Raw genomic sequence first — 27,500 nt, 5'->3', positions numbered from 1 at the left:
CCAGTCACATGGGCCTTGTTTGCCCCCACAACCAATAGTGGACTAAAACAGAAACACCTAATAGTGGACTAAAACAGAAACACCTAATAGTGGACTAAAACAGACACACACAATAGTGGACTAAAACAGAAACACCCAATAGTGGACTAAAACAGAAACACCCAATAGTCAACTAAAACAGAAATACCCAATTAGTGGACTAAAACAGAAACAGCCAATAGAGGACTAAAACAGAAAAAACACCCAATATTGGACTAAAACAGAAGCACCCAATAGTGGATTAAAACAGAAACACAAAATCGTCAACTAAAACAGAAACACCCAGTAGTGGACTAAAACACAAACATCCAATAGTCGACGAAAATAGGAAGGGAACCACTCAACTTAACCCGACCGACAGTGTGAGAGTTCCACCCAGACCCAGACTACCTCCCAAATGGCACTCTATTCACTATATAGTGACCTACTTTTGACTAGAGCCCTATGGGTAGTGCACTATAAAGAGAATAGCAATAGTGTGCCATTTGGCACGCAGATACTATCTATATTTCCCAGGGTCTCAGAGGAAGACCATCGGGAAATAATACTCCACTAGTCACCTTCCTGCTACAGAGTCCATCAATAGAACCAACAACCATCCAACAGGGACCCATTCATTCATGGAAAAGTTGTTAACGTTTTCCTCCCGTGTCGATAGGCCCGTGATAAACAACACTGTGTTTCTCATAACGAGGCTTCCTGTTTGTAAACTCCTAGTAACAGCCCTAGAGGGGTGAGGCTAGACTGTGAGGCCCTCAGGCAGACCTGGGTTCAAACAGTAGTAGAAATATTTTAAAATACTTTGAGCGTTTGCTTTAGCCTGCCTTGGAATGCCATAATGGGCGGGGTTTGTACTTTTGAGACATTTCAATTGGTTCCATTGCTACAGACAAGCTCAATCGAGTCCAGATAAAGCATGTGAAATTATTTCGAATAGTGTTTGAACCCATGTCTCCTCTCAGGACTGGCCTCTGCATGTCAGGCCTTTCTCTTTCCTGTCTGAAATGATATCTCCCCTGTTTCATTTATACAGTGTTGATGAAAGGGGGAAGAAGGAGGTGGGAGGAGGTGAAGGCAGTGTTTCCGGTCTTCAAACAAAGTGGACTGTGAGAATGTTTTGACTGGCGACCTGCGTTCCACCCTGTCACGGGTTATAAAACCAAACCGATGAACAAACAAAACCAGACACAACACACAAATGGTATATAGGTTACCATCACAACGGTAACAGCAGAGTCCACGACAGACTATTGTGCATCTTCTCTCCTCAGAACACACACAGAGACAACTGTACAAACAAAGACAACTTGGTTCAGTTTCTATGGCGAGCCCTTAGACACTCTGAACGAAACATCCTGTTACCGAAACGAATAAATTATACGTTTTATTTATATTTTCTCTCTTTTTCAATTATTCTGTCTGTCAGTCTGTCGACTCTCTCTCTCTCTCTCTCTCTCCCTCCTGTTCTCTCTCTCCCTCCTGTTCTCTCTCTCCCTCCCTCCCTCCTCATCATCATCAGAGTGGTCTGTGTTCAGGTCTTCCACCTGGTTTCTATTAGAGTTAGTGATCCCTGTCTGGGGCGCAGGTGGTTCAGCATCACAGGAGCATTAGACCAGACAGCCTGCCTGCCTCACTGTTTAGCCAGATGCACTCCAAACCCTCCTCAACGTCAACACAGTGAAACAAACTCAGAGATTGGGAAAATACCATTACATTGAAATTGCTTCAATGTGGGCCCAGAGAGAGAGAGCGAGAGAGAGAGAGAGAGAGAGAGAGAGAGAGAGAGAGAGAGAGAGAGAGAGAGAGAGAGACAGACAGACAGACAGACAGACAGACAGACAGACAGACAGACAGACAGACAGACAGACAGACAGACAGACAGACAGACAGACAGACAGACAGACAGACAGACACAGAGAGAGAGAGAGAGAGAGAGAGACAGAGAGAGGGAGAGAGACCGAGCGAGAGAGATATAGAGACAGAGAGAAAGATAGAGACAGAGTGAGAGATAGAGACAGCGACAGATAAATACTGTCATGAATATTTTTTTTATTTTTTTTATTTCACCTTTATTTAACCAGGTAGGCAAGTTGAGAACAAGTTCTCATTTACAATTGCGACCTGGCCAAGATAAAGCAAAGCAGTTCGACAACATACAGAAACACAGAGTTACACATGGAGTAAAACAACATATAATCAATGATACAGTAGAAAAAAATAAGACTATATACAATGTGAGCAAATGATGTGAGATAAGGGAGGTAAAGGCAAAAAAGGCCATGGTGGCAGAGTAAATACAATATAGCAAGTAAAACACTGGAATGGTAGATTTGTTATTTGAAGAAAGTTCAAAGTTAAAATATAAATAATATGGAGCAAAGGAGCAAAATAAATAAAATAAATAAATAAAGTAGGGGAAGAGGTAGTAGTTTGGGCTAAATTATAGATGGGCTATGTACAGGTGCAGTGATCTAGGAGCTGCTCTGATAGCTGGTGCTTAAAGCTAGTGAGGGAGATAAGTGTTTCCAGTTTCAGAGATTTTTGTAGTTCGTTCCAGTCATTGGCAGCAGAGAACTGGAAGGAGAGACGACCAAAGGAGGAGTTGGCTTTAGGGGTGACCAGAGAGATATACCTGCTGGAGCGCGTGCTACAGGTGGGTGCTGCTATGGTGACCAGTGAGCGGAGATAAGGGGGGACTTTACCTAGCAGGGTCTTGTAGATGACCTGGAGCCAATGTATTTGGCGACGATTATGAAGCGAAGGCCAGCCAACGAGAGCGTACAGGTCGCAGTGGTGGGTAGTATATGGGGCTTTGGTGACAAAACGGATGGCACTGTGATAGACTGCATCCAGCTTGTTGAGTAGGGTATTGGAGGCTATTTTGTAAATGACATCGCCGAAGTCGAGGATTGGTAGGATGGTCAGCTTTACGAGGGTAAGTTTGGCAGCATGAGTGAAGGATGCTTTATTCCGATATAGGAAGCCAATTCTAGATTTAACTTTGGATTGGAGATGATTGATGTGAGTCTGGAAGGAGAGTTTACAGTCTAACCAGACACCTAGGTATTTGTAGTTTTCCACAAATTCTAAGTCAGAACCGTCCAGAGAAGTGATGCTGGACAGGCGGGCAGGTGCAGGCAGCGATCGGTTGAAGAGCATGCATTTAGTTTTACTTGTATTTAGGAGCAGTTGGAGACCACGGAAGGAGAGTTGTATGGCATTGAAGCTCGTCTGGAGGGTTGTTAACACAGTGTCCAAAGAAGGGCCAGAAGTATACAGAATGGTGTCGTCTGCGTAGAGGTGGATCAGAGACTCACCAGCTGCAAGAGCGACATCATTGATGTATACAGAGAAAAGAGTTGGCCCAAGAATTGAACCCTGTGGTACCCCCATAGAGACTGCCAGAGGTCCGGACAGCAGGCCCTCCGATTTGACACACTGAACTCTATCAGAGAAGTAGTTGGTGAACCAGGCGACGCAATCGTTTGAGAAACCAAGGCTACTGAGTCTGCCGATGAGGATGTGGTGATTAACAGAGTCAAAAGCTTTGGCCAGGTCAATGAATATGGCAGCACAGTATTGTTTATATATGCAGTTTAAGGAACAAAATTCATGAATATGCTGTCTAGTGCAGTCAAACTATATTCATGTATTGGCAATATCAGAGACTCACTTGGACTCTTCTTTTGAGGATGCTGAGATCTCTATACATGGAGACAATATGTTCAGGAGGGACAGAAATAGATATGGGGGTGAAGTTGCAGTTTACATCCAGAATCATATTCCAGCAAAAACAACGTAAGGACTTAATGTTGAATGGATTAGAGGCTCTATGGGTACAAGTGTATTTAACACATTTAAAACCTATAGTAGTTGGTTGCTGCTATAGGCCACCTAGTGCTGATGTCAAATATCTTGATGTCATTTGTGAAATGTTGGATAAGGTATCTGATGAAAAGTTATGACATTATCAACCAGAACGTTCACCAATAGGTTCGGTATCACATCATCAACTTGTATGGATCACATTTTTACTAACATGGCTGAACATTGTTCTAAAGCTGTATCAGTGGCACTAGGTTGTAGTGACCATAAGTTGGTTGCACTCACTAGGAAAACTAAAATACCAAAGGCTGGCTCTAAGGTAATCTACCCAAGGTCCTACAGAGGGTTCAATCAGGACTCACTCACTAGGAAAACTAAAATACCAAAGGCTGGCTCTAAGGTAATCTACCCAAGGTCCTACAGAGGGTTCAATCAGGACTCATTTGTGGATGAGATTAAGAATGTGCATTGGCTAGACGTGTGTAGTAAGGATGATCCTGAAATGTCACTAAGTTTGTTTATGAAATTATTCATGAGTATAGCTGATAAGCACTCCCCTTTAAGAAAATGCACTTTGAGGTCAAACGATGCAACATGGATTGATGTTGAGCTGAGAAATGTAATGATTCAATGTTATGATGCCAAAAAAAGTACCAGATAAATCTGGCACTCTGTTTGATAAGCAAAGTTATTGTAAATTAAGAAATCTAGGTAGGAATTCGAAAACGTCCGCATCTTTTGTTGAATCAGAGGGTATATTTATTACAAATCCACATGACATCGCAAATTACTTTCATTAATATTTTACAGGCAAAGTGGACAAGATGAGGAATGCTGTGATTCCAACTGATGGTTCCATGTCATATAGCCTTATAACAGAATGTATCGTGAAGGAGACGCAGCATGTTCGAATTTCACCAAGTAGAACGGGAAGAGGTAGAAAGGATGCTGTTGTCTCTTTCGGATGACGGAAGTCACCTGGTACAGATAATCTTGACGCCAAATTTCTTAGAGTTACAGCTAACCAAATATCAACCCCAATCGCTCATATTTTTAATAAGTGCTTGATGTATGGGGTGTTCCCAGAAGTCTGGAAAGAGTCAAAGGTTATTTCACTACCTAAGGATAAAAAAAATCTGCATTCACTGGTCCTTATAGTCGTCATATAAGCTTGCTGCCTGTGTTAAATAAATGATTGGAAAAAATTGTATCTGTACAAATCAAGGATTTTTTCTCATGTAATGGTCTGATAACGGGTTTCCAGCATGCATATAAAGAAGGGCATTCTATGAGTACGGCCTTAGCACAAATGACAGATGATTGGTTAAAGAGTATGGATGACAGGAAGTTAGTTGGTGTAGTGTTGCTAGATTGCAGTGCTGCTTTTGATGTAATTGATCATGAACTGTTGCTAGGTCAACTCAAATGTTATGCTTTTAAGTATGCAGCTCTATCCTGGATGGAAAGTTATCTATCCAGGAGAAGGCAAAAAGTGTTCTTTAATGGTAGCTTTTCAAACAGTAAAGATATACACTGTGGTGTTCCTCAAGGAAGTTGCTTAGGCCCACTTCTCTACTGTCTTTACTAATGATTTACCTTCAGTAATGAACAAAGAAAGAGTGGTCATGTATGCTGATGACTCTACAATTTATTTAATTTTTATTTAACCAGGAAGGACTCATTAAGATTTTAAATCTCTTTTGCAAGAGGGTCCTGGTCCCTGGTCCTATCACACTTAGAGTTATATGGTCAATCCCTGGTCCTATCACACGTAGAGTACTGTCCAGTTATATGGTCAATCCCTGGTCCTATCACACTTAGAGTACTGTCCAGTTATATGGTCAATCCCTGGTCCTATCACACTTAGAGTACTGTCCAGTTATATGGTCAATCCCTGGTCCTATCACACTTAGAGTACTGTCCAGTTATATGGTCAATCCCTGGTCCTATCACACTTAGAGTACTGTCCAGTTATATGGTCAATCCCTGGTCCTATCACACTTAGAGTACTGTCCAGTTATATGGTCAATCCCTGATCCTATCACACTTAGAGGACTGTCCAGTTATATGGTCAATCCCTGGTCCTATCACACTTAGAGTACTGTCCAGTTATATGGTCAATCCCTGGTCCTATCACACTTAGAGTACTGTCCAGTTATATGGTCAATCCCTGGTCCTATCACACTTAGAGTACTGTCCAGTTATATGGTCAATCCCTGGTCCTATCACACTTAGAATACTGTCCAGTTATATGGTCAATCCCTGGTCCTATCACACTTAGAGTACTGTCCAGTTATATGGTCAATCCCTGGTCCTATCACACTTAGAGTACTGTCCAGTTATATGGTCAATCCCGGGTCCTATCACACTTAGAGTACTGTCCAGTTATATGGTCAATCCCTGGTCCTATAACACTTAGAGTACTGTCCAGTTATATGGTCAATCCCTGGTCCTATCACACTTAGAGTACTGTCCAGTTATATGGTCAATCCCTGGTCCTATAACACTTAGAGTACTGTCCAGTTATATGGTCAATCCCTGGTCCTATCACACTTAGAGTACTGTCCAGTTATGTGGTCAATCCCTGGTCCTATCACACTTAGAGTACTGTCCAGTTATATGGTCAATCCCTGGTCCTATCACACTTAGAGTACTGTCCAGTTATATGGTCAATCCCTGGTCCTATCACACTTAGAGTACTGTCCAGTTATATGGTCAATCCCTGGTCCTATCACACTTAGAGTACTGTCCGGTTATATGGTCAATCCCTGGTCCTATCACACTTAGAGTACTGTCCAGTTATATGGTCAATCCCTGGTCCTATAACACTTAGAGTACTGTCCAGTTATATGGTCAATCCCTGGTCCTATAACACTTAGAGTACTGTCCAGTTATATGGTCAATCCCTGGTCCTATCACACTTAGACTACTGTCCGGTTATATGGTCAATCCCTGGTCCTATCACACTTAGAGTACTGTCCAGTTATATGGTCAATCCCTGGTCCTATCACACTTAGAGTACTGTCCAGTTATATGGTCAATCCCTGGTCCTATCACACTTAGAGTACTGTCCAGTTATATGGTCAATCCCTGGTCCTATAACACTTAGAGTACTATCCAGTTATATGGTCAATCCCGGGTCCTATCACACTTAGAGTACTGTCCAGTTATATGATCATCTGCAGCAAAGAAAGATATAAAAAAGCTTCAAATCACTCAAAACAGGGCAGCCAGATTAGCTCTTAATTTCTCTAACTGTATGATTATCCAAACGCATCAGAATCTCTCATTGCTTTACGTTAAAAACAAATTACTATCTAGTCTTCTGATTTTCTTTAGGAATGTTATATTATTAAAAAAATCACAGTCTTTTTCAGTCCAGTTAGTACATATTAGCAACATGCATAACCACCAAACCAGACAGGGCAGCTAAATTCAGGGCAGCTAAAACAACCCAAGCCAAGGACAAATCGACTTAAATCTACAGTTTTATATAGAGCCATAGCTTAATGGAACTCTTTACCAATCCATATTTCTCAGGCAAAAAGTAAATCAACCTTCAAGAAAACAATTCAAGAACATCTAATGCGATAGACCATATGACTGGACAGGAAATAGAAAGAACATCTAATGCGATAGACCATATGACTGGACAGGAAATAGAAAGAACATCTAATGCGATAGACCATATGACTGGACAGGAAATAAAAAGAACATCTAATGCGATAGACCATATGACTGGACAGGAAATAAAAAGAACATCTAATGCGATAGACCTTATGACTGGACAGGAAATAGAAAGAACATTTAATGCGATAGACCATATGACTCGACAGGAAGTAGAAAGCATCAACTGAATGTTAAATGTGTTCCTGTCAGGTATTTTAATTATCTGTATTGTCTACTTGCTGAATGTGTGTGAAGTCTTGATTGTGGTTGTTTGTAATGTCTTGTTAATGGGTGTTGGACCCCTGGAAGACTAGCTAGCATTACGGCGTTAGCTAATGGGAATTAACAAAAAAACGGAGCAAACTAGAAGGCTGTTTGGCCCTAAACAGAGAGTACACAGTGGCAGAATACCTGACCACTGTGACTGACCCAACGTTAAGGAAAGCTTTGACTATGTACAGACTCAGTGAGCATAGCCTTGCTATTGAGAAAGGCCGCCGTAGGCAGACCTGGCTCTCAAGAGAAGACAGGCTATGTGCACACTGCCCACAAAATGAGGTGGAAGCTGAGCGGCACTTCCTAACCTCCTGCCAAATGTATGACCATATTAGAGACACATATTTCCCTCAGATCACACAGATCCACAAAGAATTACAAAACATGTTTATTTAGTTTCCCTTTTTTAATTTAACTATTTGCACATTGTTACAACACTTTATACATACTGTACATAATATGACATTTGAAATGTCTATTCTTTTGGAACTTGTGTGAGTGTAATATTTAATGTTAACTTTTTATTGTTTAATTCACTTTTGTTTATCCATTTCAATTGCTTTGGCAATGTTAACATATGTTTCCATGCCAACAAAGCCCCTTGAATTGAAATTGAATTGAGAGTCTGTCTGTCTGTCTGTCTGTCTGTCTGTCTGTCTGTCTGTCTGTCTGTCTGTCTGTCTGTCTGTCTGTCTGTCTGTCTGTCTGTCTGTCTGTCTGTCTGTCTGTCTGTCTGTCTGTCTGTCTGTCTGTCTGTCTGTCTGTCTGTCTGTCGTGGGAAAAACCTGGTTGGGTCGATATCTCTTTATCTCTGGCCCCTAGGACTAAGACACCCTTTGGACAGAGTGGCCCCTAGGACTAAGACACCATTTGGACAGAGAGTGGCCCCCCTTAGACTAAGACACCATTTGGACAGAGAGTGGCCCCTAGGACTAAGACACCATTTGGACAGAGAGTGGCCCCTAGGACTAAGACACCATTTGGACAGAGAGTGGCCCCTAGGACTAAGACACCATTTGGACAGAGAGTGGCCCCTAGGATTTAGACACCATTTGGACAGAGAGTGGCCCCTAGGACTAAGACACCATTTGGACAGAGAGTGGCCCCTAGGACTAAGACACTATTTGGACAAAGAGTGGCCCCTATGATTAAGACACCATTTGGACAGAGAGTGGCCCCCCTAGGATTAAGACACCATTTGGACAGAGAGTGGCCCCTAGGGTTAACAAACCATTTGGACAGAGAGTGGCCCCTAGATTCAAGACACCATTTGGACAGAGAGTGGCCCCTAGGATTAAGAGCTAATCATGGCTTGGGCTCCCAGTCCCCCTAGTTCGTGGGAGGTTGTTTGGTTGCTTGGTCAGCCTGTGCATCTCTCCAGCAGGAGTGGTCAGGGTTCAGTAGTAGAAATCTGTGCTGCTGGCATGCTGCATACATAGATATCCTGTTGCACCCTGCCAGAAGGTTGTCTCTAATATAGTTAAACATTGGGAGAACATGTGTATGCCGGTCGTTCGTTTGGTCGTTTGTATGGAAAAATCTAATCAAATCAAATTGTATTGGTCACATACACATGGTTAGCAGATGTTAATGTGAGTGTAGCGAAATGCTCGTGCTTCTAGTTCCGACAGTACAGTAATATCTAACAAGTAATCTAACAAGTAATCTAACAATTTCACAACAACTACCTTATACACACAAGTGTAAAGGAATGAACAAGAATATGTACATATAAATATATGGATGAGCGATGGCCGAACCACATAGGCAAGATGCAGAAGATGGTATAGAGTACAGTATATACATATGAGATGAGTAATGTAGGGTATGTAAACATTATATAAAGTGGACAGCAATTATTACAGAGCCCTGCTCACAACGACCACACACAGAGTCAGAATCGGCATCAACAAATGGCACCTTATTCCCTTTAGAGTGCACTACTTTTGACCAGGGCCTAATAGGACTCTGGTCAAAAGTAGTGCACTATACAGGGAATAGGTTCATTTGGAACAACGACAGAGATACATAGACACACTGCAGCAGGAAGGACATAGAACCCTTTCCATATGAATAACGGGCATTTGTGTGTTAGAACTCAGGTTCTAGAGATCAGATGGAGAATATCATGTCTGTGTGTTAGAACTCAGGTTCTAGAGATCAGATGGAGAATATCATGTCTGTGTGTTAGAACTCAGGTTCTAGAGTTCAGATGGAGAATATAATGTCTGTGTGTTAGAACTCAGGTTCTAGAGATCAGATGGAGAATATCATGTCTGTGTGTTAGAACTCAGGTTCTAGAGATCAGATGGAGAATATCATGTCTGTGTGTTAGAACTCAGGTTCTAGAGATCAGATGGAGAATATCATGTCTGTGTGTTAGAACTCAGGTTCTAGAGTTCAGATGGAGAATATCATGTCTGTGTGTTAGAACTCAGGTTCTAAAGATCAGATGGAGAATATCATGTCTGTGTGTTAGAACTCAGGTTCTAGAGATCAGATGGAGAATATCATGTCTGTGTGTTAGAACTCAGGTTCTAGAGATCAGATGGAGAATATCATGTCTGTGTGTTAGAATTCAGGTTCTAGAGTTCAGATGGAGAATATAATGTCTGTGTGTTAGAACTCAGGTTCTAGAGATCAGATGGAGAATATCATGTCTGTGTGTTAGAACTCAGGTTCTAGAGATCAGACGGAGAATATAATGTCTGTGTGTTAGAACTCAGGTTCTAGAGTTCAGATGGAGAATATCATGTCTGTGTGTTAGAACTCAGGTTCTAGAGATCAGATGGAGAATATCATGTCTGTGTGTTAGAACTCAGGTTCTAGAGATCAGATGGAGAATATCATGTCTGTGTGTTAGAAATCAGGTTCTAGAGATCAGATGGAGAATATAATGTCTGTGTGTTAGAACTCAGGTTCTAGAGATCAGTTGGAGAATATCATGTCTGTGTGTTAGAACTCAGGTTCTAGAGATCAGATGGAGAATATAATGTCTGTGTGTCAGAACTCAGTTTATAGAGATCAGTTGGAGAATATCATGTCTGTGTGTTAGAACTCAGGTTCTAGAGATCAGATGGAGAATATAATGTCTGTGTGTCAGAACTCAGTTTATAGAGATCAGTTGGAGAATATCATGTCTGTGTGTTAGAACTCAGGTTCTAGAGATCAGATGGAGAATATCATGTCTGTGTGTTAGAACTCAGGTTCTAGAGATCAGATGGAGAATATCATGTCTGTGTGTTAGAACTCAGGTTCTAGAGTTCAGATGGAGAATATAATGTCTGTGTGTTAGAACTCAGGTTCTGGAGTTCAGTTGGAGAATATCATGTCTGTGTGTTAGAACTCAGGTTCTAGAGATCAGACGGAGAATATCATGTCTGTGTGTTAGAACTCAGGTTCTAGAGATCAGATGGAGAATATCATGTGGATTTTAGTTTTGTTTAATTCCCTCACACAGATATCTGTTATGTAAACGTGGTCATATTTGCGGCTGGGTTAATTAAACAGAAACAGAACCTCGTCATGACTTTGATATTAAATAAACACAGTACTACTAAGCCAGGCAGTGTTTCGTTAAATAAACACAGTACTACTAAGCCAGGCAGTGTTTCGTTAAATAAACACAGTACTACTAAGCCAGGCAGTGTTTCGATAAATAAACGCAGTACTACTAAGCCAGGCAGTGTTTCGTTAAATAAACACAGTACTACTAAGCCAGGCAGTGTTTCGTTAAATAAACACAGTACTACTAAGCCAGGCAGTGTTTCGTTAAATAAACACAGTACTACTAAGCCAGGCAGTGTTTCGTTAAATAAACACAGTACTACTAAGCCAGGCAGTGTTTCGTTAAATAAACACAGTACTACTAAGCCAGGCAGTGTTTCGTTAAATAAACACAGTACTACTAAGCCAGGGAGTGTTTCGTTAAATAAACACAGTACTACTAAGCCAGGAAGTGTTTCGTTAAATAAACGCAGTACTACTAAGCCAGGCAGTGTTTTGCTAAATAAACGCAGTACTACTAAGCTAGGCAGTGTTTTCAAAGGTACACTACAGTATTCATATTTCTACCAGAGCAGAGGTCTTTCCATGTTGTTCTACAGTAAAGGTATATGCCCTACTTTCTTTCCTTTTCTCTTTCTCTCTCTTTCTCTCTTATTTTCTTTCTTTCTTTCTAAATGATGTAATTTACATAGCACTAAAATGGAGCATAATATACTCACAGAGTATGTATTCTGCATAGAGCTATAACTCCGCTCTTTAATAAAACATATTTGAAATATTTCTACCATGGGCAGTTAGTTTTCCATGTTGTTTTGGATGGTACCAGGAAGAGAGTGTTACTCTGACACCATAAACCACCTGTTGTTGTGGAGACCCAGGATGGTACCAGGAAGAGAGTGTTACTCTGACACCATAAACCACCTGTTGTTGTGGAGACCCAGGATGGTACCAGGAAGAGAGTGTTACTCTGACACCATAAACCACCTGTTGTTGTGGAGACCCAGGATGGTACCAGGAAGAGAGTGTTACTCTGACACCATAAACCACCTGTTGTTGTGGAGACCCAGGATGGTACCAGGAAGAGAGTGTTACTCTGACACCATAAACCACCTGTTGTTGTGGAGACCCAGGATGGTACCAGGAAGAGAGTGTTACTCTGACACCATAAACCACCTGTTGTTGTGGAGACCCAGGATGGTACCAGGAAGAGAGTGTTACTCTGACACCATAAACCACCTGTTGTTGTGGAGACCCAGGATGGTACCAGGAAGAGAGTGTTACTCTGCCACCATCAATGTAACATCCTATGCCTGTGTGTTTTTAAGGTATAGGAACTACATATTTTATTTTCCCATGTTGTTTTATGGAGAAGCAGCCAGGATAAAGGTCCTATATGTAATACTATGGGGGGAGCTCAGGGTTCGGATGATCATGTGACGATCGGCCCTTTGTTGTGTGGACATGTAAATGTCTAACCATTATCAAAATGACAAATGGATAAAGGAGGTTTGTAAGGCAGGCAGGCAGGCAGGGGGTTAATGAATAGCTCCCAGTCCCTGGAGCTGTAAGGAAGGCAGGCAGGCAGGCAGGGGGTTAATGAATAGCTCCCAGTCCCTGGAGCTGTAAGGAAGGCAGGCAGGCAGGCAGGGGGTTAATGAATAGCTCCCAGTCCCTGGAGCTGTAAGGAAGGCAGGCAGGCAGGGGGTTAATGAATAGCTCCCAGTCCCTGGAGCTGTAAGGCAGGCAGGCAGGCAGGCAGGCTGGCAGGGGGTTAATGAATAGCTCCCAGTCCCTGGAGCTGTAAGGCAGGCAGGCAGGCAGGCAGGGGGTTAATGAATAGCTCCCAGTCTCTGGAGCTGTAAGGAAGGCAGGCAGGCAGGCAGGGTGTTAATGAATAGCTCCCAGTCCTTGGAGCTGTAAGGCAGGCAGGCAGGCAGGGGGTTAATGAATAGCTCCCAGTCCCTGGAGCTGTAAGGCAGGCAGGCAGGCAGGCAGGGGGTTAATGAATAGCTCCCAGTCTCTGGAGCTGTAAGGCAGGCAGGCAGGCAGGCAGGGGGTTAATGAATAGCTCCCAGTCCCTGGAGCTGTAAGGAAGGCAGGCAGGCAGGCAGGGGGTTAATGAATAGCTCCCAGTCCCTGGAGCTGTAAGGCAGGCAGGCAGGCAGGCAGGGGGTTAATGAATAGCTCCCAGTCCCTGGAGCTGTAAGGCAGGCAGGCAGGCAGGCAGGGGGTTAATGAATAGCTCCCAGTCCCTGGAGCTGTAAGGAAGGCAGGCAGGCAGGCAGGGGGTTAATGAATAGCTCCCAGTCCCTGGAGCTGAATAGATGTCATGTGACACATGGAGAGTTAATGTGAGCGCTCCTCACCCCCGCAGGGTGGAGACAGACAGGACAGAGACCCCTCCCTGAGGAGAATATGCCGGCTGTGTCCAAGCAGCTGCTGCCATTACTGATACACTATTCTTTATGGGGGAGTGGAGGAACGCCCCCACATCCACAACAATCTGGAAGACAAACGTTTCATAGTTACCCACAAGTCTCTCTGTTACCCACACGTCTCTCTGTTACCCACACGTCTCTCTGTCACCCACACGTCTCTCTGTCACCCACACGTCTCCCTGTCACCCACACGTCTCTCTGTTACCCACACGTCTCTGTTACCCACACGTCTCTCTGTTACCCACACGTCTCTCTGTTACCACACGTCTCTCTGTTACCACACGTCTCACTGTTACCCACACGTCTCTGTTACCCACAAGTCTCTCTGTTACCACAAGTCTCTCTGTTACCCACACGTCTCTCTGTTACCACACGTCTCTCTGTTACCACACGTTTCTCTGTTACCCACACGTCTCTCTGTTACCACACGTCTCTCTGTTACCCACACGTCTCTCTGTTACCCACACGTCTCTCTGTTACCACACGTCTCTCTGTTACCACACGTCTCTCTGTTACCCACACGTCTCTCTGTTACCCACACGTCTCTCTGTTACCACACGTCTCTCTGTTACCCACACGTCTCTCTGTTACCACACGTTTCTCTGTTACCACACGTCTCTCTGTTACCACACGTCTCTCTGTTACCACACGTCTCTCTGTTACCCACACGTCTCTCTGTTACCCACACGTCTCTGTTACCCACACGTCTCTCTGTTACCACACGTCTCTCTGTTACCACACGTCTCTCTGTTACCACACGTCTCTCTGTTACCCACACGTCTCTCTGTTACCACAAGTCTCTCTGTTACCACACGTCTCTCTGTTACCCACACGTCTCTCTGTTACCCACACGTCTCTGTTACCCACACGTCTCTCTGTTACCCACACGTCTCTCTGTTACCCACACGTCTCTCTGTTACCACAAGCCCCTCTAAATGCAAAACTAATGAACATGTAAAAGCCATGGGAGTGTGTGATTTTTGGAGGGAATCTCCTAACAGGGAATATATTTAACTACATGACAAATAGGAGATTCCTTTAATGAACCAGCCAGCCAGCCAACCAGCCAGCCAGCCAACCAGCCAGCCAACCAACCAGCCAGCCAAACAACCAACCAGCCAGCCAGCCAGCCAACCAGCAAGCCAAACAACCAACCAGCCAGCCAGCCAACCAGCAAGCCAACCTTCCAACCAACCAGCCAACCAACCAGCCAGCCAACCAACCAGCAAGCCAGCCAACCAACCAACCAGCCAGCCAACCAACCAACCAACCAACCAGCCAACCAACCAACCAACCAAACAGCCAACCAACCAAACAGCCAATCAACCAAACAGCCAACCAGCCAACCAACCAGCCAACCAACCAAACAGCCAACCAGCCAGCCAGCCAGCCAAACAACCAACCAGCAAGCCAGCCAGCCAACCAGCAAGCCAAACAACCAAATAGCCAGCCAGCCAACCAGCCAACCAACCAGCCAGCCAACCAACCAGCCAGCCAGCCAACCAACCAGCAAGCCAGCCAGCCAACCAACCAACCAACCAGCCAAACAGCCAACCAACCAAACAGCCAACCAACCAGCCAGCCAGCCAGCCAACCAACAGCCAACCAACCAAACAGCCAACCAACCAAACAGCCAACCAGCCAACCAACCAGCCAACCAACCAACCAGCCAACCAACCAGCCAACCAACCAACCAGCCAACCAACCAACCAACCAACCAACCAACCAACCAGCCAGACAGGCAACTAGCCAGCCAACCAGCCAGCCAGCCAGCCAGCCAACCAACCAGGCAACCAACCAGCCAGACAGGCAACTAGCCAGCCAACCAACCAGCCAACCAACCAACCAACCAGCCAGCCAGCCAGCCAGCCAACCAGCCAAACAGCCAACCAACTAGCCAGCCAACCAACCAGCCAACCAACTAGCCAAACAGCCAACCAACCAACCAGCCAGACAGGCAACTAGCCAGCCAACCAGCCAGCCAGCCAACCAGCCAGCCAACCAGCAAGCCAACCTTTCAACCAACCAGACAACTAACCAGCCAGCCAACCAACCAGCCAAACAGCCAAACAGCCAACCAACCAGCCAACCAACCAACCAACCAACCAACCAACCAACCAGCCAAACAGCCAACCAACCAACCAGCAAGCCAACCAATCAACCAGCCAGACAGGCAACTAGCCAGCCAGTCATCCAGCCAACCAACCAACCAGCCAGCCAACCAACTAGCCAACGGCTTCTGGTATGCTTCAGAGCACCCAGACCCAAAAACATCTATTTATGCATGTGAATGACTTTCAGTCAGGCAAACAATTAACTGAGAGAGAAAGAAGCAGAGAGAGAGAGAGAGCAAGAGAGCAGTGGCCCACTTCTAGAGCTGTAAGGAAAACTCTCTGTGTTGTGTGACTGTCAGTGGCAAAAGAAGGAGGGAGGGAGGAGTAGGGAGAAGAGAGATGTAGGGAGGGAGGAGTAGGGAGAAGAGAGATGTAGGGAGGGAGGAGGAGAGAGAAGAGAGATGTAGGGAGGGAGGAGGAGGGAGAAGAGAGATGTAGGGAGGGAGGAGGAGGGAGAAGAGAGATGTAGGGAGGGAGGAGGAGGGAGAAGAGAGATGTAGGGAGGGAGGAGGAGAGAGAAGAGAGATGTAGGGAGGGAGGAGGAGAGAGAAGAGAGATGTAGGGAGGGAGGAGGGAGAAGAGAGATGCAGGGAGGGAGGAGGAGAGAGAAGAGAGGGAGGGAGGAGGAGGGAGAAGAGAGATGTAGGGAGGGAGGAGGAGGGAGAAGAGAGATGTAGGGAGGGAGGAGGAGAGAGAAGAGAGATGTATGGAGGGAGGAGGAGAGAGAAGAGAGATGTAGGGAGGAGGGAGAAGAGAGATGCAGGGAGGGAGGAGGAGAGAGAAGAGAGGGAGGGAGGAGGAGGGAGAAGAGAGATGTAGGGAGGGAGGAGGAGGGAGAAGAGAGTTGTAGGGAGGGAGGAGGAGGGAGAAGAGAGATGTAGGGAGGGAGGAGGAGGGAGAAGAGAGATGTAGGGAGGGAGGAGGGAGAAGAGAGATGTAGGGAGGGAGGAGGAGAGAGAAGAGAGATGTATGGAGGGAGGAGGAGAGAGAAGAGAGATGTAGGGAGGGAGGAGGGAGAAGAGAGATGCAGGGAGGGAGGAGGAGAGAGAAGAGAGGGAGGGAGGAGGAGGGAGAAGAGAGATGTAGGGAGGGAGGAGGAGGGAGAAGAGAGATGTAGGGAGGGAGGAGGAGAGAGAAGAGAGATGTAGGGAGGGAGGAGGAGAGAGAAGAGAGATGTAGGGAGGGAGGAGGAGTGAGAAGAGAGATGTAGGGAGGGAGGAGGAGAGAGAAGAGAGGGAGGGATGAGGAGGGAGAAGAGAGGGAGGGATGAGGAGGGACAAGAGAGATGGAGGGAGAAGAGAGATGGAGGGAGGAGGAGAAGAGAGGGAGGGAGAAGGAGGGAGAAGAGAGGGAGGGAGGAGGAGCTAGAAGAGAGATGGAGGGAGGAGGAGGGAGAAGAGAGATGAAGGGAGGAGGAGGGAGAAGAGAGATGAAGGGAGGAGAAGGTAGAAGAGAGATAGAGGGAGGAGGAGAAGAGAGATGGAGGGAGGGAGGAGGAGGGAGAAGAGAGATGAGGGAGGAGGAGGGAGAAGAGAGATGAAGGGAGGAGAAGGTAGAAGAGAGATAGAGGGAGGAGGAGAAGAGAGATGGAGGGAGGGAGGAGGAGGGAGAAGAGAGATGGAGGGAGGGAGGAGGAGGGAGAAGAGAGATGGAGGGAGGAAGGAGGAGGGAGAAGAGAGATGGAGGGAGGGAGGAGGAGGGAGAAGAGAGATGAACAGGGCAAAGAATCTTCAAATGGCAGTAGTTGTCTACATGATAATGAGAGGTCAACTTACAGAGTCTCCAGGCTGTGAAGGCCGTCAAAGCACTGCGTTCCCAGGGTGCGGATTCTATTGTTATTGAGATGCCTGCAGAGGAATGCAAAGAGAACAGTCAGAGAGACACACCCACACAGCCCGGGACAGGACAGCTGATTGGCTGGGGAGGGAAAACAAAGGGAGGGGGAGGGGGGTTGGAGACTGGGGAGAGGGTGAGGGCGGGGTGAGGAGGAGGGAGAGGGTGAGGAGGAGGAAGAATGGGGGAATCTGCCCCCTTGTCTCCTTGTTCCTCCCCAAGGCTTCACTCATTACATACAAATTAGTGGCAGTGTATAGGAGACTTGCATACTGTATGATTAGACAGAGCAGTGTGGAGGGATGTGGAGGGATGTTTGCTACGCAGAATAACAAAGCTGTTAAATGGTATATGACTAGAGGAGGATAACACCATGAAACTTAACGCTAACTGAGACTGACACAGAACATAACGAAGAGAGGAAGAGAACACGTCCTTTTGACCTGTTCAATGACGAATGAAATGAAACCTTCTGGGGGAAAAACAAATCAACAGACATGGTTGTCAGTAACTGTTGCTCGTCGTTTTAGTGGAAGTGGCTCTGTCAACTGTCTGGAAGTGGCTCTGTCAACTGTCTGGAAGTGGCTCTGTCAACTGTCTGGAAGTGGCTGTGTCAACTGTCTGGAAGTGGCTCTGTCAACTGTCTGGAAGTGGCTCTGTCAACTGTCTGGAAGTGGTTCTGTCAACTGTCTGGAAGTGGAAGTGGTTCTGTCAACTGTCTGGAAGTGGCTCTGTCAACTGTCTGGAAGTGGAAGTGGCTCTGGGAGCTGTCTGGCCCCAGGACACAGTCAGCCCACAACCCTCTCTATATATCTCTTCTGTCTCTGACCCCAGGACACAGTCAGCCCACAACCCTCTCTATATCTCTTCTGTCTCTGACCCCAGGACACAGTCAGCCCACAGCCATCTCTATATCTCTTCTGTCTCTGACCCCAGGACACAGTCAGCCCACAACCCTCTCTATATCTCTTCTGTCTCTGACCCCAGGACACAGTCAGCCCACAACCCTCTCTATATATCTCTTCTGTCTCTGACCCCAGGACACAGTCAGCCCACAACCCTCTCTATATCTCTTCTGTCTCTGACCCCAGGACACAGTCAGCCCACAACCCTCTCTATATATCTCTTCTGTCTCTGACCCCAGGACACAGTCAGCCCACAACCCTCTCTATATATCTCTTCTGTCTCTGACCCCAGGGCACAGTCAGCCCACTGCTGGGCATATAATATCATAGAGGATATCTATCAATTCAATTCAATTCAAGGGGCTTTATTGGCATGGGAAACATGTGTTAACATTGCCAAAGCAAGTGAGGTAGATAATATACAAAAGTGAAATAAACAATAAAAATTAACAGAAAACATTACACATACAGAGGTTTCAAAAGAATAATGACATTACAAATGTCATAAAATGTATATATACAGTGTTGTAACAATGTACAAATGGTTAAAGTACACAAGGGAAAATGAATAAACATAAATATGGCTTGTATTTACAATGGTGTTTGTTCTTCACTGGTTGCCCTTTTCTTGTGGCAACAGGTCACATCTTGCTGCTGTGATGTCACACTGTGGTATTTCACCCAGTAGATATGGGAGTTTATCAAAATCGGGTTTGTTTTCTAATTCTTTGTGGATCTGTGTAATCTGAGGGAAATATGTGTCTCTAATATGGTCATACATTTGGCAGGAGGTTAGGAAGTGCAGCTCAGTTTACACCTCATTTTGTGGGCAGTGTGCACATAGCCTGTCTTCTCTTGAGAGCCAGGTCTGCCTACGGCGGCCTTTCTCAATAGCAAGGCTATGCTCACTGAGTCTGTAAATAGTCAAAGCTTTCCTTAAGTTTGGGTCAGTAACAGTGGTCAGGTATTCTGCCACTGTGTATTCTCTGTTTAGGGACAAATAGCATTCTAGTTTGGTCTGTTTTTTTATTAATTCTTTCCAATGTGTCAAGTAATTATCTTTTTGTTTTCTCATGAGTTGGTTGGGTCTAATTGTGTTGCTGTCCTGGGGCTCTGTGGGTTCTGTTTGTGTTTGTGAACAGAGCCCCAGGACCAGCTTGCTTTAGGGGACTCTTCTCCAGGTTCACATCTCTGTAGATGATGGCTTTGTTTAGGAAGGTTTGGGAATCGCTTCCTTTTAGGTGGTTGTAGAATTTAACATCTCTTTTCTGGAGTTTGATAATTAGCGGGTATCGGCCTAATTCTGCTCTGCATGCATTATTTGGTGTTCTACGTTGTACACGGGGGATATTTTTGCAGAATTCTGCATGAAGGGTCTCAATTTGGTGTTTGTCCCATTTTGTGAATTCTTGGTTGATGAGCGGACCCCAGACCTCACAACCGTAAAGGGCAATGGGTTCTATAACTGATTCAAGTATTTTCTGCCAGATCCTAATTGGTATGTTGAATTTTATGTTCCTTTTGATGGCATAGAATGCCCTTCTTGCCTTGTCTCTCAGATCGTTTACAGCTTTGTGGAAGTTACCTGTGGCGCTGATGTTTAGGCCGAGGTATGTGTAGTTTTTTGTGTGCTGTAGGGCAACGGTGTCTAGATGGAATTTGTATTTGTGGTCCTGGCGACTGGACCTTTTTTGGAACACCATTATTTTGGTCTTACTGATATTTACTGTCTACCCTGAGTGTGTGTGTGTGTGTGTGTGTGTGTGTGTGTGTGTGTGTGTGGTGTGTGTGTGGTTGTGTGTGTGTATGTGTGTGTGCATGTGTGTGTGTATGTGTGGTTGTGTGTGTGTTTGTGTGCGTGTGTGTGTGTGTGGTTGTGTGTGTGTTTGTGTTTGTGTGTGTGTGTGTGTGTGTGTGTGTATGTGTGTGTGGTTGTGTGTGTGTGCGTGTGTGTGTGTGTGGTTGTGTGTGTGTGTTTGTGTTTGTGTGCGCGTGTGTGTGTGTGTCTGTGTTTGTGTGCGTGTGTGTGTGGTTGTGTGTGTGTGTGTGTGTGTGTGTGTGTATGTGTGTGTGGTTGTGTGTGTGTGTGTGTATGTGTGGTGTGTGTGTGTGTGTGTGTGTGTGTGTATGTGTGTGTGTGTGTGTGTATATGTGTGTGTGTGTGTGTGTGTGTGTGTGTGTGTGTGTGTGTGTGTGTGTGTGTGTGTGTGTGTGTGTGTGTGTGTGTGTGTGTGTTTGTGGTTGGTTGGGGCGGGTTGGTTGGTTGGTTGGGCGGAGGTTATTACGAGGCCTTGGAAGGGGCAGAGATCCAGCCTAGACCGGGGCTGCTGTGGAGAGCGGATGCCCCTGGGCACCAAAGTCTTTGTGGCGGACGGAAGTTTGCCAGGAAAACAATCAGCCCCATCCCCCATCTCCTCTTCTCCTGGTCCTACTCTCTACCTCTGCCTGTCTAATGCTATCTGTGCTGCTTGCCCTGGACACGGTGAATCAGCCCTGCGAGCTTACTTCCTTCCTTCCTCCCAGGCTCTTAGGCCTGGCCGCATCGCATGGACCAACACACAGTCACACTGTGATTACCTCCACACACTGCTGGGAGCTGGGACAGACAGACAGACATCACCTCACTCACATCACCAGATTCAGATTCAGATCAGATTCAGATCAGGTTCAGATCAGATTGGAGAAAACTACCCCTATGAAGTCCCAGTGCAGTCCAACAGGTGATTTTCTCTGTGTTTTATATACATTTCCACACTATGAAGTTGGAATAATACTGTAGAATTGTGAAAATGATGATCATGTCCTTTTAGTTTAAGAGCTGTTTGAAAAGACCACCTGAAATTTCAGCCTGTTTTGGTGGGATGGAGTTTTTGGCCTGCCTGTTGACATCACCAGGCAGTAAATTAGTTATTAGACCAATAAGAAAGAGAGTTCCAAACCTCTCTGCCAATAACAGCTCGTTTTCAGTCTTCCCCTCCCCACTCAGACCACTCCCAGACAGTCCTAGATAAATCCTTTCTTGAGGAATTGCTCTTTTCCTAAGAAGCTATTTTTGTTTCTTTTAATTACCTATTTAATTGAAAACAATCCCAGTAAGATACAGTGTTACCCAGAAATGATTGGATATTGAGATAAAAATACCTGTATTGGACCTTTAACAACTTCAACAAGTGTTTGACAACTCTCTCTCCTGTGGCGTTGACAGATTTGTTTGACAGTTGGGAACAAACTAACTCCCTGAAGGCCTCAGGAGGGGATTCAAGAGACGTAGGAGAGGCTGTCATCACCTGAACGGACGCAATGTGTGTGTGTGTGTGTGTGTGTGTGTGTGTGTGTGTGTGTGTGTGTGTGTGTGTGTGTGTGTGTGTGTGTGTGTGTGTGTGTGTGTGTGTGTGTGGGGGGGGGGGGCCGTCATCCCCTGTCGGGAACTGAACGGAGGTGAACGGATGTTCTTTCATTCTGTTTTTCCAAAAAATGTAATCATCCCTTTTTCCTACACTCTGTCAATAAATATCCCCTCGTTTCAGCTTGGTGCTTTTGTGAATGGACTCTCTGTGTGTTGATTAATAAATAGAGGATGGTGGGACTGGGGAGGAGAGGAGGGGGAGGGGAGGGAGGGCGGGGTGGGGGAGGGGAGGAGAGGGGGAGGGGTGGAGGAGGAGAGGGGAGGAGGGGAGGGGTGGAGGAGGGGGAATGGAGGGATGGCAGAGAGGATGGTGGGACTGGGGAGGAGAGGCCGGGAGGGAGGAGAGTTGAGGAAAGGAGAGCAGTAGAGCTGGAGGGAGGACAGAGGATGGAGGGATGGCAGAGAGGATGAGGGGTCTGATGGCAGAAGGGAGGATGAGTTAGAGAAGGGCAGACAGGAGGGAAAGAAGAAGAGACAGACAGGCTGTTGTCTAGTACACACAGGACCACCAGGCTGAAGAGGTTGGCCAGGGAAAGAGAGGGGGATGGAGAGAAGGACAGAGGGAAGATGGAGGAAGAGAGGACACGGTAGTATCCAGTACTCACAGGACCACAAGGCTGAAGAGGTTGGCCAGGGAAAGAGAGGGGGATGGAGAGAAGGACAGAGGGAAGATGGAGGAAGAGAGGACACGGTAGTATCCAGTACTCACAGGACCACAAGGCTGAAGAGGTTGGCCAGGGAAAGAGAGAGGGTGGAGAGAAGGACAGAGGGAAGATGGAGGAAGAGAGGACACGGTAGTATCCAGTACTCACAGGACCACGAGGGAGGAGAGATTAGTGAAGGCCCGGTCAGGTATATGTGTGATTCTGTTGAGAGCCAGGGTCATGGCTTGCAGGGAGGACAGGGCCCCCAGGGCGTCAACCGGCACATCTGTCAAGGAGTTGTCATCCAGCCACAGGTGACGTAGAGACTGGAGGCCGTCAAAGCAGCCCCGAGGAACACTGGATATGTGGTTGGCATCCAGACGACTGGTCAGAGAGAGAGAGAGAGAGAGAGAGAGAGAGAGAGAGAGAGAGAGAGAGAGAGAGAGAGAGAGAGAGAGAGAGAGAACAGTACACAGACACTGTCAGTTAAACAGAGGACCACCTTGCAGGGTTTGGTCTGATGACATTTTGATATAAGAGCAGTGAGTTCTCTCAGGGCCCTTCGTCATTCAAGACCATTTCAACGTTCAACATGCCATCTGAATCTGAAGAATCTCACACATGATCTGTCCATCAACTCTCCCCAGCAGGAATAGAACCCAGACTAACACGGCGTGTGTTCCTCAGTTACAGGGAACTGAGCAGAACTTTATTCATTCATTCAAGGTTTCACCTGGGTGTTATTGAGAGGGAACGTTTGGCTTGGACTGGGCTGTGTCTATATACAGCCTATATCCAGTTATATACAGTTATATATAGTTATATACAGCCTATATCCAGTTATATACAGTTATATATAGTTATATACAGTTATATACAGTTATATACAGTTATATACAGCCTATATCCAGTTATATACGGTTATATATAGTTATATACAGTTATATACAGCCTATATCCCGTTATATACGGTTATATATAGTTATATACAGTTATATACAGTTATATACAGCCTATATCCAGTTATATACAGTTATATATAGTTATATACAGCCTATATCCAGTTATATACGGTTATATATAGTTATATACAGCCTATATCCAGTTATATACGGTTATATATAGTTATATACAGCCTATATCCAGTTATATACAGTTATATATAGTTATATACAGTTATATACAGTTATATACAGCCTATATCCAGTTATATACGGTTATATATAGTTATATACAGTTATATACAGTTATATACAGCCTATATACAGTTATATATAGTTATATACAGTTATATACAGTTATATACAGTTATATACAGTTATATACAGCCTATATCCAGTTATATATAGTTATATACAGTCTATATCCAGTTATATATAGTTACATACAGTTATATACAGTCTATATTGAGTTATATATATATAGTTATATACAGTTATATACAGTCTATATCCAGTTATATATAGTCTATATACAGTTATATACAGCCTATATCCAGTTATATCCAGTTATATCCAGTTATATACAGTCTATATCCAGTTATATATAGTCTATATACAGTTATATACAGCCTATATCCAGTTATATATAGTTATATACAGTTATATACAGTTATATACAGTTATATATAGTCATATAGAGTTATATACAGTTATATAAAGTTATATACAGTTATATACAGCCTATATCCAGTTATATATAGTTATATACAGTCTATATCCAGTTATATATAGTTACATACAGTTATATACAGTCTATATTGAGTTATATATATAGTTATATACAGTTATATACAGTCTATATCCAGTTATATATAGTCTATATACAGTTATATACAGCCTATATCCAGTTATATCCAGTTATATACAGCCTATACCCAGTTATATATAGTTATATCCAGTTATATATAGTTGTATAGTTAATCTGTCGTTCTGCCCTGAACAAGGCAGTTAACCCACTGTTCCTAGGCCGTCATTGAAAATAAGAATTTGTTCTAAACTGACTTGCCTAGTTAAATAAAGGAAAACATTAAAAAAAGAAAAAAAAGATATATATATACAATTATATACACCCTATATCAAATCATCTATAGTCTATATCCAGTTATATATAGCTATAAACAGTTATATACAGCCTATATCAAATTATCTAATTATCTATAGCCTATATCCAGTTATATACAGCCTATATCAAATGATCTATAGCCTATATCCAGTTATATACAGCCTATATCAAATTACCTAATTATCTATAGCATACATCCAGTTATATACAGTTATATACAGTTATATACAGCCTATATAAAATTATCTATAGCCTATATCCAGTTATATACAGTTATATACAGCCTATATCCAGTTATATCCAGTTATATATAGTTATATACAGTCTATATACATTTATATACAGTCTATATCCAGTTATATCCAGTTATATACAGTCTATATCCAGTTATATATAGTCTATATCCAGTTATATCCAGTTATATACAGTCTATATCCAGTTATATATATATAGTCTATATCAGGTATATACAGTCTATAGACACAGTCTATATCCAGTTATATATAGTCTATATCAGTTACATACAGTCTATATACAGTCTATATCCAGTTATATATAGTCTATATCAGTTATATACAGTCCATATCAGTTATATACAGTCTATATCCAGTTATATACAGCCTATATCCAGTTGTATACAGTTATATATAGTTATATACAGTCTATATACAGTTATATACAGTCTATATCCAGTTATATACAGTTATATACAGTCTATATCCAGTTATATATAGTCTATATCCAGTTATATCCAGTTATATACAGTCTATATCCAGTTAAATATATAGTCTATATCAGGTATATACAGTCTATAGACACAGTCTATATCCAGTTATATATAGTCTATATCAGTTATATACAGTCTATATCCAGTTATATACAGTCTATATACAGTCTATATCCAGTTATATATAGTCTATATCAGTTATATACAGTCCATATCAGTTATATACAGTCTATATCCAGTTATATACAGTCTATATCCAGTTATATACAGTCTATATCAGTTATATACAGTCTATATCCAGTTATATACAGTCTATATCAGTTATATACAGTCTATATCCAGTTATACACAGTCTATATCAGTTATATACAGTGTATATCCTGTTATATACAGTCTATATACAGTTATTTACAGTCTATATCAACTTATATACAGTCTATATCCAGTTACATACAGTCTATATCAATTATACACAGTCTATATCCAGTTATAAACAGTCTATATCAGTTATATACAGTCTATATCCAGTTATATCCAGTCTATATCCAGTTATATACAGTCTATATCCAGTTATATACAGCCTATATCCAGTTATATGCAGTCTATATCCAGTTATATATAGTCTATATCCAGTTATATACAGTCTATATCCAGTTATATACAGTCAATATCCAGTTATATATAGTCTATATCCAGTTATATACAGTCTATATCCAGTTATATACAGTCTATATCCAGCTATATATAGTCTATATCCAGTTATATCCAGTCTATATCCAGTTATATCCAGTCTATATCCAGTTATATACAGTCTATATCAGTTATATAGAGTCTATATCCAGTTATATACAGTCTATATCCAGTTATATATAGTGTATATCCAGTTATATACAGCCTACATATAGTATTATAGAGTCATTTCCCTTTTCTGTTCATGTAAGCGCTGGTTTTTCACTGTGGAGTATTTAGGAGACAGCCCGGGAAGAAAGAAAAACAAAGCCCAGATCCGCAAGACTAAAGAGAATGGGCAGTGGTTCATTCTAAAGTTGACTGTCAAGTGTGTGTGTGTATTCAGAATCACATGGAGGGTGTAGCACACTGACAGTGGGATGAATAGAGAGGTGCACGGCCCTCTTTCCAAACAAGACGAGGTTCTATCAAAAAAGTGCTTCAGGAAGGATGCAGCAGCCCTGTACCCTGCAAGGCTAACCCACAGTTTAAACACACTAATAATCCTGACAATAATATTACAACTAGATAAAGAAGAAGAAATTAGTTCCTATCCTAGTCAGCCGTGTGTAATGAGTTCCTATCCTAGTCATCCACGTGTAATGAGTTCCTATCCTAGTCAGAAGCATGTAATGAGTTCCTATCCTAGTCATCCACGTGTAATAAGTTCCTATACTAGTCAGCCGTGTGTAATGAGTTCCTATCCTAGTCAGCCGTGTGTAATGAGTTCCTATCCTAGTCATCCACGTGTAATGAGTTCCTATCCTAGTCAGAAGCATGTAATGAGTTCCTATCCTAGTCAGCCGCGTGTAATGAGTTCCTATCCTAGTCAGCCGTGTGTAATGAGTTCCTATCCTAGTCATCCACGTGTAATGAGTTCCTATCCTAGTCATCCGTGTGTAATAAGTTCCTATCCTAGTCAGAAGCATTTAATGAGTTCCTATCCTAGTCATCCACGTGTAATAAGTTCCTATCCTAGTCAGAAGCATGTAATGAGTTCCTATCCTAGTCAGCCGTGTGTAATGAGTTCCTATCCTAGTCATCCACGTGTAATGAGTTCCTATCCTAGTCATCCACGTGTAATGAGTTCCTATCCTAGTCAGAAGCATGTAATAAGTTCCTATCCTAGTCAGCCGCGTGTAATAAGTTCCTATCCTAGTCATCCACGTGTAATGAGTTCCTATCCTAGTCATCCACGTGTAATAAGTTCCTATCCTAGTCAGCCGCGTGTAATAAGTTCCTATCCTAGTCAGCCGCGTGTAATAAGTTCCTATCCTAGTCAGAAGCATGTAATGAGTTCCTATCCTAGTCAGAAGCATGTAAT

At 43.7% G+C, this 27,500-nt stretch overlaps 1 protein-coding gene across 2 annotated transcripts in view; it reads right to left on the bottom strand.

Moving 5' to 3' along the window:
* LOC106609731 (leucine-rich repeat-containing G-protein coupled receptor 5) overlaps positions 1-27,500 on the bottom strand; it is a 194,987-nt gene that overhangs the window by 42,572 nt on the left and 124,915 nt on the right. For both annotated transcript variants that reach the window (XM_082977998.1, XM_082977999.1), the window contains exons 5-6: positions 22,825-23,040; positions 17,644-17,715 (exon numbers count right to left, since the gene is read on the bottom strand). In XM_082977998.1, coding sequence (XP_082834124.1) covers positions 17,644-17,715; positions 22,825-23,040 — 288 coding nt within the window. The remainder of the gene's footprint in view (positions 1-17,643; positions 17,716-22,824; positions 23,041-27,500) is intronic.

This window comes from Salmo salar, chromosome 07 (genome assembly GCF_965601325.2).
Source record: "Salmo salar chromosome 07, fSalSal1, whole genome shotgun sequence".
NCBI classification, from domain to species: Eukaryota; Metazoa; Chordata; class Actinopteri; order Salmoniformes; family Salmonidae; genus Salmo; species Salmo salar.
Note: the sequence above shows the minus strand (reverse complement) of the source record. Positions and strands in the feature narration are given on the sequence as shown.